The sequence below is a fragment of the Rhineura floridana genome, chromosome 8 (assembly GCF_030035675.1).
Source record: "Rhineura floridana isolate rRhiFlo1 chromosome 8, rRhiFlo1.hap2, whole genome shotgun sequence".
NCBI classification, from domain to species: Eukaryota; Metazoa; Chordata; class Lepidosauria; order Squamata; family Rhineuridae; genus Rhineura; species Rhineura floridana.
Genome location: NC_084487.1, coordinates 65532685 through 65546123, shown reverse-complemented (window position 1 = coordinate 65546123; position 13439 = coordinate 65532685). Strand labels below are relative to the sequence as shown.

General features: G+C 38.8%; 1 protein-coding gene across 1 annotated transcript in view; it reads left to right on the top strand.

The window, feature by feature from the left end:
* Positions 1-12610, top strand: part of OTOGL (otogelin like) — a 123347-nt gene extending 110737 nt beyond the window's left edge. The window contains exons 43-47 of the mRNA XM_061639651.1: positions 450-554; positions 2641-2760; positions 5590-5635; positions 10161-10240; positions 10804-12610. Coding sequence (XP_061495635.1) covers positions 450-554; positions 2641-2760; positions 5590-5635; positions 10161-10240; positions 10804-11004 — 552 coding nt within the window. The 3' untranslated portion in view covers positions 11005-12610. The remainder of the gene's footprint in view (positions 1-449; positions 555-2640; positions 2761-5589; positions 5636-10160; positions 10241-10803) is intronic.
* Positions 12611-13439: the final 829 nt, after the last annotated feature.

The following is a 13439-nucleotide window of genomic DNA, read 5'->3' as shown; positions in this document are numbered from 1 at the left end:
TAATGTGTGGTAAGGTAGCAAGTGACTAACAAGTCTAATAATAGATAAATAAATAAAATCAGTGAGCGTGTAAATGCATGAGCAAGCTTTTCCTCTTAAATGGTGCTGGGGCTGATGGCATTAGGTAGCAATGTATGACCTCACCCACTGCATGGCATGGGAACAATTGACAAAGGAAACTCACAGAAAACAATACTATTAACATTTTGCCATCACAGCACATTCAGTCTATGATGTGATTGTAATTAGCTGCATGTACTTGAAAATAATATTGTCAATATTCGGCTCCTGAGAAGTATGTTTTCAGAACCCACCCTATTCTTGTGATTGAAATGTGTTTCAATTCTTTTTAACATTGTATTTTAGATTTTTTAGCTTGCCCTGGGATGAAAGGTGAGCAAATAACAATAACATTTTTTAAAGAAAAAACATTTGTCCCCTTTTAACAGCACCAAGTATATGTTCCATCTCCTAGTCAACACTCTTGTTGTGGTTCCTGCATAAATGTGTCATGCGCTTTCTATTCTGGCAACGGAACCCTAGTCATTTATGAAGTAAGTTCCTCTGAAAAGCTGAAGAAAATAACACTGTATCAGAATTCAGATTATGTTATCCTTAATTTATAAAATTCTTATATTCTATAGAAGTTGTTCTTCACATTCCTACTTTTGATTCAAGTTGTCTTTGGTTAAAAGTTAGCCTTGGATAGTTAGTATACTTGTATCCATAAGGACATTATCATAAACAAGCAAATAGTAAGGGTTGCCATGTGCACACATTCTTTGGTGAGTCAGGTGGTCACAGAGGAGGGCAAAACAAAAAGGGGAACACTGCCCTAGATCAATCTGCTCCTGTCCTTGGGGACTGGCTGCAAGTTACAAATGTGACATTGTCTAATCCTTTTAAAAAGCCATTCCTGGGTCTAAATGCACATTAACTTCAAATACGTGCAACAAAACTCTGTTGGCTGCTTCTGTATGGTTAGGTGAAAAGAGCTTCATGTGGTGATGAATTTCAATGTGAAATGGAAAGTGGGGGCAAAGAAAGCACATAATCCTTTCTCTGCCTGATGCTTTCCCACTGCAACGCCAATCATAAAGCTGCCTTTTGCCCCAAGACTGATGTCTAGGCAAACCTTAATCCTATATTAGCAACCCTATAAAGAATTAAAAGTGAATACGTAGGACCTGTGCATAACAAGGGCTTCTCCTCTGCCCAGTGCACACCCACACAATCGCCTCCCCTCCCTCCCTCCCAATCCCTTCCCCCACTACTCCTCCCCTTCCTGTCCCTCCCCCAGGTCAGTTTCACCTATCCTAAGCATGATTGCACAGGAGTAAATCCCACTGAGCTCAATAAGCATGTAAATGATCAAACCTGCCCTCCCCTCCTCCTTCCTTCCATCAACTCCCTTTTGCCCCTTCCCTCCCTCTTCCTTCATTCCTCCTCCCTTCCCTTCCAATCCCCTCCTTCCCCCTCCCCTTTCAGTCCCCTCCTCACCCTCACCTTCTACTCACCATATGTTCAGAGGCACATGTTACCAAATTCTTGCAAGCTACACAGCAAGTGGATTGAACTGTGAAAGACCAACCCAAATTGTGTTTGCATTTTGACAAATTTGTAGGGCAGTACAATATCTCAGAGAAGAGGTCAGGTCTCCTGCTCCCCTGGTACATTCACTATAGCTGCCCAATTTCCCTGCTTTTTAAAGTTTGATAGAAATATCTGCTGGCTATAGGTACGTTCCTAAACCACTAGCTTTTTGTCTATTAGTGAATATTAACATAGGTCTTAGAGGCTTTCAAGCAACCTGTATTTCTGAAAACTTGGGTGTTTAACTTATTCCTGGATTGCCTTGTTTGTTTTTGTAAGTTACATTGTAATGGCCAGATTTTCACAACAGATTTTCACAAACAGTGAAAATCTGACTAAAAAGACAAAATCTTAAGAGGCCAGAAAGAAACTATATATCACATCCTGGTTTGCAACCAAGTTTAAACCACGGTTTCCCAGTTTAGATGTCAGAGGAAATTAACAAGCCAGGATAGAAGTGCCAAAGCTTTGTATGCAAACAGAGAGGCAGGGCAAAGAGAGAGTGCATGTGCACACCATTCACAGACCAGTAAACTACAGTTTATCAGACCAACCCTGATACATCTAAACTGAGCCAATGGTAAAAAATTGGTTGCAAACCAGGATATGTAATCTTGATCTGAAGTGAATGTGCAAACAATGGTTTATGATAGCCGTGGTTGAGTATTGCATCACAACTGAGCAAATCATGATTAATGCTGATTCTTTGCCTGTCTGATAGCAAGGTATCAGGCAGGTGTTCCTGGTGTCTTGTTATATACACCCTCTTGAGGCAGGTTTTAACTCTATAACCTAAGTTATGGCTTCACTCTGTGTCTGGGATTTCAAGCTGTGTTAAGGCAACAACAATGCCCCTCTTGTAAACTATGTCCTGTGAGAAACAGAGTATTGTTGTTATTGCAGTGATTAATATGGTATTTTCTGAAAACATTGACTAGAGTCAGCTCAGGAGCTATTAATCCCTAATGTATGGTAAATATTTCTGTGATCTTTTAATCAGTTCTCTCCCCACCCCTGAAGAATAACCTTGTATCTCTTACTTTTTAGGAAGGAAGTACATGGGATTCAAACTGCACTAAATATGAATGTGCAAAGACTGCTGTTGGTGCAGTACTGCTTGGATCCAGTGTTGTTTGCCCACTGTTTAATGAGACTGAGTGTACAAAGGTTTGTACCCTATACATAGTGTGTGCAACACATAGGGAAGTTGAGTACTAGAGCATCTGCCTTGTATGCAGAAGGTCCCAGGATCAATCCCTGGCATTTCCAGGTAGGACTGGAAAAGACTCCTGCCTGAAACTCTGGAGAGCCACAGCTAGTTAGGATGAACAGTACTGAGCTAGATGGACCAATGATCTGATTCAGTACAAGGCAGCTTCCTATGTTCCTACAAATGAGAAAATAATTGAAGTAACATTTTTCCTGAGGAGCTTGGCATCCACTAGTAAGTGTTTAATATGATGGAAATGTCTACATTTCATTATTTTGTTTCCTGAATTATGCCAGACCACAAATAATATCTGCCAGCCAGAACTGCATACTTCCACTGATGAATGCTATAGCAGTAAACACATTTACATTAAAAAAATTCCTTATCCAGAGTCCGTGTGTTTTCTGATGCACAAAGGTTGCTCACATGAGTAGCTCTTCTGATTTTAATACAGTAAGCTGGATCATTTTGTCAGTATTAAAATGAATGCTTGTGGATATGCTTCTTTCATAGATATGAAAGCATGCCAGAACATATCAGTGGATTAGAATAAATTTGATTAGTGCAAGAGCTCACAGTCTTCAGAATTCGTGACTGACTGTGTACTCAGTAGTAAATCCCATTAAGAAGTAAATCCAAGGTCAATGTGTGTAGGATTGCAGCCCCCATTCTTAAAAATGAACACAGATTACTGAATTGAGATGAGACATGATGAATGCAACATTAGGTATGCTAGTAGATCAGAAGGGTTGAAAAAAAGATTAATAGACCAGCAAATATTATTAGATTTTAAAATCAAATTGCAATGAGTTGAAGCAATTATTTCCTACTGAACAGCTTCCTTGGCTACATACTGTATGAATCTGGAGCCTATGGTTAAACCAATGTAGATGCCTTACATATAATTTACCAAAACATTGTTTCCAGGTTAACCTTGTATTAACATAATTGTTTTTGGGTGCCATTGGCTCCCCTGGATTCTCAATCTGTAAAATGGAAACATTAAGGAAAGGACACATTAAGAAATGGGCATATTAAGAAGAGTTTGTTTACCAACATATAAAGACAGATATCAAAATACATTTCTACTGATTAATCAAGCCAGATATTAATCAAGAATGTTAATATATAGAAATTACTAATATTTCATTATCTAGCACAGTGCACTTCATTTATAAACTTGGGAGTTTATAGCGGACAGTAGTTTATTCCAGATAAAGGTCCGCATGATGTTCTGCATGCTGCTTGGACATGTGTTTCTTGAACATTAGCACTTCCCCAACCCACATGGCAAACTGCTTATGAAATGTTCGTCTGCTTCAAATGTGAAGCAGCAACTATCAGTTGCTTCAGATGTCTTGTAAAATCTTTTTGCCCAGAGTTTCCCTGACCCATAAGGTTGGACTCTGTTTTCATCAGTATGAATTCCTTGAATCGGTTTTTATTTGCTTTTAAATGCTTTTATACTATTGTTTTACTCATGTTGTATTTTTGTTTTAATGTCATTGTTTACTGTTTTTGTTCTGTACACTGCTTAGGGGATTTTGAAAATATAAAGCAGTTTAAAATAAACAAATGTATTCAGATGGGGGCAATCCACCACCACTACAATAGCAATGCTAGAGTCTCTCCCCCTCCCCCTCCCAATCCCAATGAACTGGCCTTCTGCATGAGTGCCAACTGCAAGAAGACTGAGTTCACTAAAACAACAGTTGAGCTAAGAATCACACAAACTGGGTGTTCATGCAATTAAGTACCCATTGCATGGATCTGTTCACACTAAAATATATGGTGGAGGAGAGAGGCTCAAATCAGTCCTCTGTCATGTAATTGTAGAGCTATTGTCAGCTAAATTTATAGATGTGGAGTCTGAGAAAGTTCAAAAGCTGTTTGTTAGAGTGTTGGCACACAGCATGGCTCAGTAAATGAACCAGGGCAGTGGGTGAGATGGTCATGAGCTAGATGAATCAGCCATCATCTACATTACATCCAGTGCCTCGGGGCCCAACACCAAACACACTACATTGGGTTCCTGAGACATTCCAGGAATATGAAGATGGGAGATGCTTCAGGGACCTCATCTAGCACTTCTCTTCTTGGCACTGGGCTGAGGGATTACTGTGCCGCTAGCCATTCCCGTTGCCGTCCACTGCTGCCTCCATTCCTGCTACAGGCCACCCATTCTACCACATCCTGGTAAGCTTATTTTGTAGGGGAGGCCCAAAGGACATTTTGTCCAAAGCCCCCTTAAATCTGGTGCCACCTCTGGTTATATGGAATGGAGTTAGGGTGCTGCTTTTCAAATGTTTAAAAGTAGTTCTTTTGTGTCCCAACCCAAACATGGCCACTATCTGCAAGAAACTGTAATGTCTTACACTAAGGCTGCAGTTTATGCCACACCCGAATACAATATTTTTATTAAAAGAGGAGTGTGCCACATTATATCTTACAACTGTTGTGAGATGTAAGCTAGATTCTCCCATAATGTAATTTGTTATCAAAATGAAAAATAAATAAAATTATTTGTAATGTTTGTGGATTTGGCTGCTTCTTTTTATTTTCATCAGGGGTATAAATATATGTGTTGGCCTTCAGATGATTTTGGACTCCAGCTCTCATTAGCCCCAGCCAGCATTGCCAAAGGTCGGGGATAATGGATGTTGTAGTCCAGCAGCATCTGGAGGGCCAAAGGTTAGTCACCCCTGGTTTACAAGCATCATTCAGACACATCAATATGTTTCTTTGGGCACAGTCTTTTTTGAAATATTGCTTTTTTATTTTCCTAGAATGGAGGCACTGTACAGACATATAATGATGGCTGCTGCAAGATGTGTAAGTGAAAAAAAGCTGCATTCAATGCTAGTTGTATGCTAGTTTAGCTTTGGTTTTGGATAGCTGTGTGTGTTTTTAACTCCTTTTAATGGGACATATGGAAATAAAAAGCATGCTGTCCCCAAATCATGTAATATGTGTATAGTCTTAACAAATGTTATTGACAAGCCTTGCTTTCTATGGCTGCTCACGTGGTGATTTTTTAACTTTTTTCTTCTGGAGTATAACCAAATCTCTCCAAATATAGCAGGGGTAAACCTAAAAGCTACTTTGTATTTTTAAACAAATGAAGGTCTATTTTTTATTGCCAAGATTGTTCCAGAGTAATTCATGCACAAATGTTTAAAAGACAAGTAAAAAATAAATGGAAATTTTATTTGGGTCATATACTGAAATAAATTAGTGTGATGGTGGTTATAGGCTCTTTTGTCACATGTTCTATAGGAATAAATGTTCTTTCTCTTCAGTTCAAGGCCATGTATAAGAAATTTAAGAGAGCAAATTATTCATAAGAGTTTTTAAAAAGGCAATTGCTCTTTTAAGAAATATATCAAATTGTAATGTGCAAATGTGAAAGCATATGCACTGAATCAAAAAGATACCTGTGTCATGAATTAGAATTCTCAGGACAGTGAAGGGCATTCTACACTTGAACTTATTTTTTAGTGGCCTGAACTTTTCAAAATCTTGGTAGCCTGTGGGTATTTAGTAGTGCAGATGACTTTTCACAGGCCTCATTCACATGTCACATTAAACTATAGTTAAAAGCAAACCATGGTTTAATGTTAGTGCAAGGCATGCTGGTGCACACTGCTCAAAAGTTCTTGCTCTGCTCCTTTCCCACTCCTGCTGCTGTTGTGTTACAAGGAAACAAGCCAGAGTCCAGCTTGTTGCAGTGTGCAACCCCAGGATCATGGCTTGTCTCTCTCCAAATAAACCATGAGTGGTGGTAACTAAGGTTTTTTGTTCTCGTTGTTTGTTTGGGAGAAACAAACCATGGGCTGAGTTCAGATATCGTAACCAGATAGATGCTGGCTTCTTTCTTGGTGGTGTGGTAGCAGCAGAAGTGAGGGAGCTGTAGAGTAAGAATTTTTGAGCAGTATGCAGTAGCACACTGCAAATTGACATTAAACTATAGTTTGTTTTTAACTATGGTTTCATGTGAAGTGTGAACTAAGCCAATGTGAGGAACTTTGGACATTTTAGCTGAAAAAGGGAAAAAACCCACACCTGGGTGGGATCCAGAAATAATAACTATGGGTGAATCAAACACAACTTTAGAGAAGAACTAAAGAAACGCAAAGGCAGCTGCAGAGATTGGTGGTTCCTAATGTGTTTGGGATACAAGTTTCTTGATGAAGAGAAGTTTGTTTATATGCCTTTATATTCCTGGGAAAACCTTTCATGCTGCAGGTCACCAAAGCAGACTAAAATGTAGTCAACCCAATGGGGTATATATTTGATTATCTTGTAGAACACCTGCCTCTAACAATTTGCAAAATGTATTGGGAAGTACCATTCCATGCAGCTGTCTTTTTGTTTCTTTAGGATGTGAAAAACACTTCTCGCTTGTGCTGGGAGGAGGATCTCTAATTTCTCTACACACATATATGTCACATTCGGACGAAGCCACGTTTTATTCTTGGCTTCCTGATGATGGATTGTTGGGGAGAAACAAAGCACAAGTGCAGGTTCAGATGTAGTGCTAAACCAGCTGCTCCATGGTTTGTTTCCCTGCTTTACTAAGGGAGAAGCTAAACAACAGCGCTCTGAGTTCTTGTGTACAGTATGATGAAACAAACCAGTTTGTAGCTTAGTGTTACAGCTGAATGTGGCCATGCCCACCTTGGCCCCTATACCACATCCCATGCAATTCCAGATAATCCATGCTTAGGAGTTGCTGTTTGGAAAGCACAAGGGACTGCACTGGGAAAGAGAATACAAGAAAGTCCTATCGCACACAAGCTGAACTCTACTGTTAGATCTCTGGATCTATTCGCTAAGTCTATGTGAACAGAAAACACATTTTAAGTCAGTCTAACAGATTAAACAAGCACTTGCGATATATTTTGACTCATTTTCTGTTGATGTTCTGCTTGCAGAAAAAAAGTAGATTCAGGGAGTTGGGGGAAGAATCCCACCAATCCAATAGAGTAATATAAAAAAGCACAAGTAGTGTAATTCCATATTGTGCCACAAACAGTAACATGAAAGATACACATGACACAATCTCTCTCTCTCTCGTATACACTTTTTTCCTTTGAAAACATAATACTGCCTGAAGGCATGTATTTGTATATATGTTTTCAGTGTATCTGATATCGATTCTATTCATTCTGACTAAAACCTAGAGATGGCTATAGCTAAAGAGATCACTATTGAGATTGATAAACATGAAGACAAATATTAAGGAGAATTATTAAATTAAATAGATAACCAAATATTAATAAGATATTGATGAAGCCATATCTTTCTCCTTCTCCATTTTATGAAGCAGACTTCCTCTAAAATCAGAGTTCAGCTTACATGAATAGATATTTTCTGCTTACTGTATTATAAAAAATCAGTAGCTTTTGCAGAATTCTTAGGAAAGGCATTGTTATACTTCAGAACCATTTGGTGAGATGGCTTCTAAGAAAAAGAATGAAACAAAATTAAATGTTATTTTACGTGCTAATAGAGATTAAAAAAAAACTAAAAGCATGTGCATTCTATGGTAAAGCAGTTTAAAAGTCAGCTACAAGTATAGCTTGCAGCTCCTTGGGTTTTAATGGGAACCAGTAATCTTCATTTTAATAGGAGAATGATTGAATGCATGCTAAGTGAATTCATATATTTAATTCTTACCTTGCCAGAGTCATAAGATACCCATGGAATTTTTGTCTCTTGTGTACATAGTTTTGTTATCCAGGCAAGTATTAAAGTATAGGGTTGTCAATAATTTAGAAAAATAGGAAGACTTGTTCCTTTTACAAAAAAAATAGCAATTACAGTTGGCAGTGTAAGAATTAATACTATGTTATCTATGTAAAATGTTTTTATATTACAAGAAACTTATGTTCCCAATAATTCTGCCAGGTTCTGGACGGGGTGTATTACCCTTTGCCATTAGCCCTGTAGTCTCTACTGATAGTATTAATTGTGAACCAGGTATTACTATTTTAATAATGTATTTTTTTCCCTTAAAAATTGTTAAAATGTTAATATTCTTTATAGAGATGTTATCTATATGCAGCTATGACTCAGTGTAAATTATACCAGTCTATGTTCCTGACAAGTATTGACAATCTTCCTTTATTGGATGACATTACACAGTTATTTAGTGTTTTCTTGAAGTAGGACCAAAGTCCATTGCTTATCACTTTGCAGAATCAGTTGCTTGGGCCAATATTTTTTTTAAGGCAAATTGCTGAGAGTTTTCTTTGCCCTTTCAAAGAGCCACTTTGCAGTGGTGGCTACTGTAGTACTGCAGCAGGAAGAAACAAAGTGGTGACTAAGGGACAGAGGGTGCCCTTATTGGTGGGTGTTGTGAGGTGGTGGATGAAGGGGAAAGTTGTGATGTGGATACTTGCATTTTCCTGCATCCCTGGCTGGTTGCAGTCTGTCAGTGCCATATGTGAATCTATATGTGGGGTTCAACCTATTTCCTACATGGTAGTGCATATGAAGCAGCCCCAATAAGTGTGTGTAGTTTGTAAACATATAATCAAATTCAGTTCCCAGCCCTAAGCCAACATGCATTTGTAGTAACTCTGATATACAATGGAGTTCTCAATACAAGCAAGCCAATTCACTCAAGTTAAATTCAGGGCTGACACCAGCCTGCCCTGGGCCTGTGGTGACATAGCCCAACACTCCCCTGATATTGACAGCTCGGGGCTAATAAGCCTTCAAGTGTGCCCCACCTACCTCTTGTGTCATGTGAATGATGTGCATGTATAGCACACATGCCTGCCATCAACCAAAATGGCCCACCATCTTGAGTGATGGCAGGCATGTGTGCACAGTGCACATGACATTCACACTGATGGGAGAGGTAGGTGGGGAGTGCGTGCGGGCTTATAAGAGCCTAGGGTGCCTGGGAGCTCCCTCTCCATGATCCGCGGCAGGGTTGGACTACAGGACCTGACACTGCCATGGATCACAGAATGGGAGCGCCACCCTCCCACCCTAAGAAGGGCCCCCTCAGCTAGGGCCCAACCTGGCCACCCTCTGGTGCCAACCCTGGTTAAATTTACTGCAAGGAAGTGAATACTATCAGAAATGTTCCTGCATCACAAAATGACACTGAAGAATGTACTAAAGGAACTGAAATAACTATTACTAATTAAAAACCATTATCCACAAGGTTGTGAGGTAAAATTTACACATGTAACAGGACTTCTGAGTTTCTCACTTTTGAAATCAGTCCTTATATCACCTGACAATAGGCTCCCAGAACTTCTGTTTTGAATGCTACTTTGAAAATTATCTCCATACTTTTAACTATATATGAATAAACAGATATTATTTTATATTTCATTAGGTAAACGAGATGAAAGGATTTGCCAAAAAGTGACAGTCAGAACAACTATAAGGAAACATGACTGCATAAGTCGCAGCCCTGTAAGTAAAAGCCAGTGTCGGTAATAAACAGTCCAACCATTAAAACACTCATGATCAGAGTGCAAAGTAAAGACGCATACCCCTACCTACACACACCTAAATAAGCCCTACTACTGCCCTGGCATCTGGAAGATCTTTCACCCTGGAAATGTCCTCCTACACATACATGTATTAGCAGTTTAATTGCCTCTTCCCTAACATGACAGAAATGCTGATCTCCTCTGTTCAGACTCTACCTGAACTGTACACAAAATAATTGTCAACACCAGACAAAAGCACTGACATATATCGTTAAATGTCCTCCTACTCGAAATGAAAATTGTTGATATATAACACATGCATTACAAATTGCTTCTTTCTTTCTTTCTTTTAAAAAAAACCACTCTAATCTGGCCTCTCACAATTTTCTCTATATGAGAAGTAGCCTCGTGTAGTCATTGAGAAGACATGTATGATCCGGACGTTCACAAAGAAACTGATTTTATGACTTATACCTGCTTCCTCCCCATCCTAAAACTTTCAAGTAGTGGATGACTTTTTCTCCCTTTCTGTCTCTCTAACAGATTAATATGGCTTCTTGTGATGGCAAATGTCCCTCTGCCACAATTTTTAATGTCAACATTGATAGTCATTTAAGATTCTGCAAATGTTGTCATGAAAGCGGAGTGCAGAATCTAACTGTGCCACTTTATTGCTCAGGAAATGGCACTGAAATTTTGTATGTCATCCAGGAGCCTACGGACTGTTCATGCCAGTGGAATTAAGAATCTTGGTACTATTATGGAAGACGGGATATTATGTTTATTATTATGTTCAGATTTAATAAATATTGTAATACAGTATATATATTTTTCTCATGTTTCAGACACATACTCAAAAATTGTTAGTATTCAACTTTTGAATGCTTCAGCAATATTGTATATGTTGGCAAATATATAACAATTAGTTCATTTTACAATAATCTATCTTTTGTTCAGTTGTATGAATTAACCAGTTCATGGTAAGCAATTAATCTTATATGCCTACGTATCCTCCATAACTTTTAAAATTGTAAACCTTTTCTAGCTTATTCACACTTCTTTGCTCCACATACAGCAAAGAAAAACCGCCAAAGCCATTATTCATTTGTACTTGCAATTATTGTAAACACTACACTGTGCAGTATAATGTTTGCAATTACTTGGCAAACTAGTATTGCAGCTGAGGGGCGAAATCAGACACAGACACAGCAGTTTGGGTTGAACAAAGGGCCACTTTATTAAAACTATAACAAAACCCCTTTAAAGTGACCTGCAGAGGGAAAACCTAGGTGCGGGAACTGTCTTTAAGCAAGCAGCTTTCCATACAGCTCTCGGGTGACCAGCCCCTATTGGGGCAAGGGCAAGCCCATCTGCTTACCCCTTATCCCGGCCACACCCTGTAGGTGAGCTGGGGGGCCTTCCCACGTCACCACCCCCCGGGGCCATACAACTCTGGGTGGATGAGGTAAGTGGTAAGCAATTAACCTTATATGCCTACATATCCTCCACAACTTTTAAAATTGTAAACCTTTTCTAGCTTATTCACTTCCATTGCCATTATTCATTTATACTTGCAATTATTGTAAACACTACACTGTGCAGTATAATGTTTGCAATTACTTGACAAACTAGTATTCCTTATATCTATGGTGACTTTTAAAAGGTTGGTTTTCTGTTTTCCAGCATGCTTTACAATTTTTATATTTTTTGGGGTGTCCTCAGAATTTTGTGACTATTGATTTAAGTATATTTAGAAACTTCTAATTAATCACTTCTGACATAATTTTACATTTACAAGATTTTACAGAGAGGCAACAGATATTTTTGATATGCCCCCTGGATTAAAAGGTGACAGAAAATAGTATGGATATATGTATACTTCTGTTAAAGAAGAAAATGCACTTTTGGGGGGATTATGTTTATGATTTAAATTATTTTATGATATTCTACCACTACGCTGTTGAAATTTTTTCATGACTGTTATAAAGATATGCAATTGTTCTGCAGTAAACACTGTACAGTTTTGGAATAATACATATATTTCATGATATCAAGACAATAATATCAGGAGAATAATGAAAAAAGCTTGTATTATAATGAAAATTACTTACTTCAGGACTTAATTCAGTAATTAGAATCTGATAGCTCCTCTCATCGAGGTGATAAACATCATGTTCTATATTAAAATTTATCTGAAGATTTTAAACAAGCAATTCATTATACTAAATCTTAATGTGATCATGTGAAAGAGCTGTACCACATCAGATAATGTAAACTAGAGGTGGTTTTTGCTTTGAGGTGGACAGTAAACTGGGACAGAGAAACGTGGTTGCTAACCTACATGCTTCTACATACAATGCTTTTGTTACATATAGCACTGTAAGTAAGTAAATATGTTTTAAAAGTCACTTGAGTTACTGTGAATTATTGTCCAGCTATGTTTTATTATGATTTCACTGGGAGTGGAAAATGGATGTTCAAGGAAACTCTCATTCTTTAGCATGACCTTTTTAAAAAAGTATATCATCATAATTTTGGTACTGTCCGGAGTCTGTGACATTCTAGGGACAAACTGCAAATTGCATGCAAAAGCAGTCCCCATGACTACTTTGAAATAGCTTCAGGAGGGATGTATGTTGAGGGCAGAGAAGGTAAGAAAGGCAGGGACAGGGCTTAGCTCTTTATCAACTGGCCATTTTTATATTACAAAATGTAGGGCTGGCCCCTATGAGCCACTAGTAGAATGAATGGACCCTGCTTCTGCCTGAGCCCCTTCTGCCCAACCCCCCAGTATGCTGTCAAATGAGATACACCTGATGCCAGCCACTGCTATACCATCTAAGCTGCTGTTGAAGGCAGCAACTGCCAGTCCAGGCAATCCACAGCCAGGCTGGCCCCCTGCTATTGCACTGCTTGAGTTCTTGAAAGGATGAGTAGCTCCTTGGCTAAGCACACCAAACAGACCTCCCCAAGTCTTGGAAGACTTTCCTAGAATTCATAATCCTATGCCTCAGGCTCAGCAAAATCTTGTGAGACTTGGTAAAGTCTAACAAAACTTAGGGTGGCCTAAATTTCATGCCAGCAAGTAAGTAGCCGCTAAAGTGGAGTTGGTGGTGGAGGGCCTTGTTTTCTGCCTCAGGCAGCTTAATGGTTTGGACCGGGCCTGCCATATTGCCATC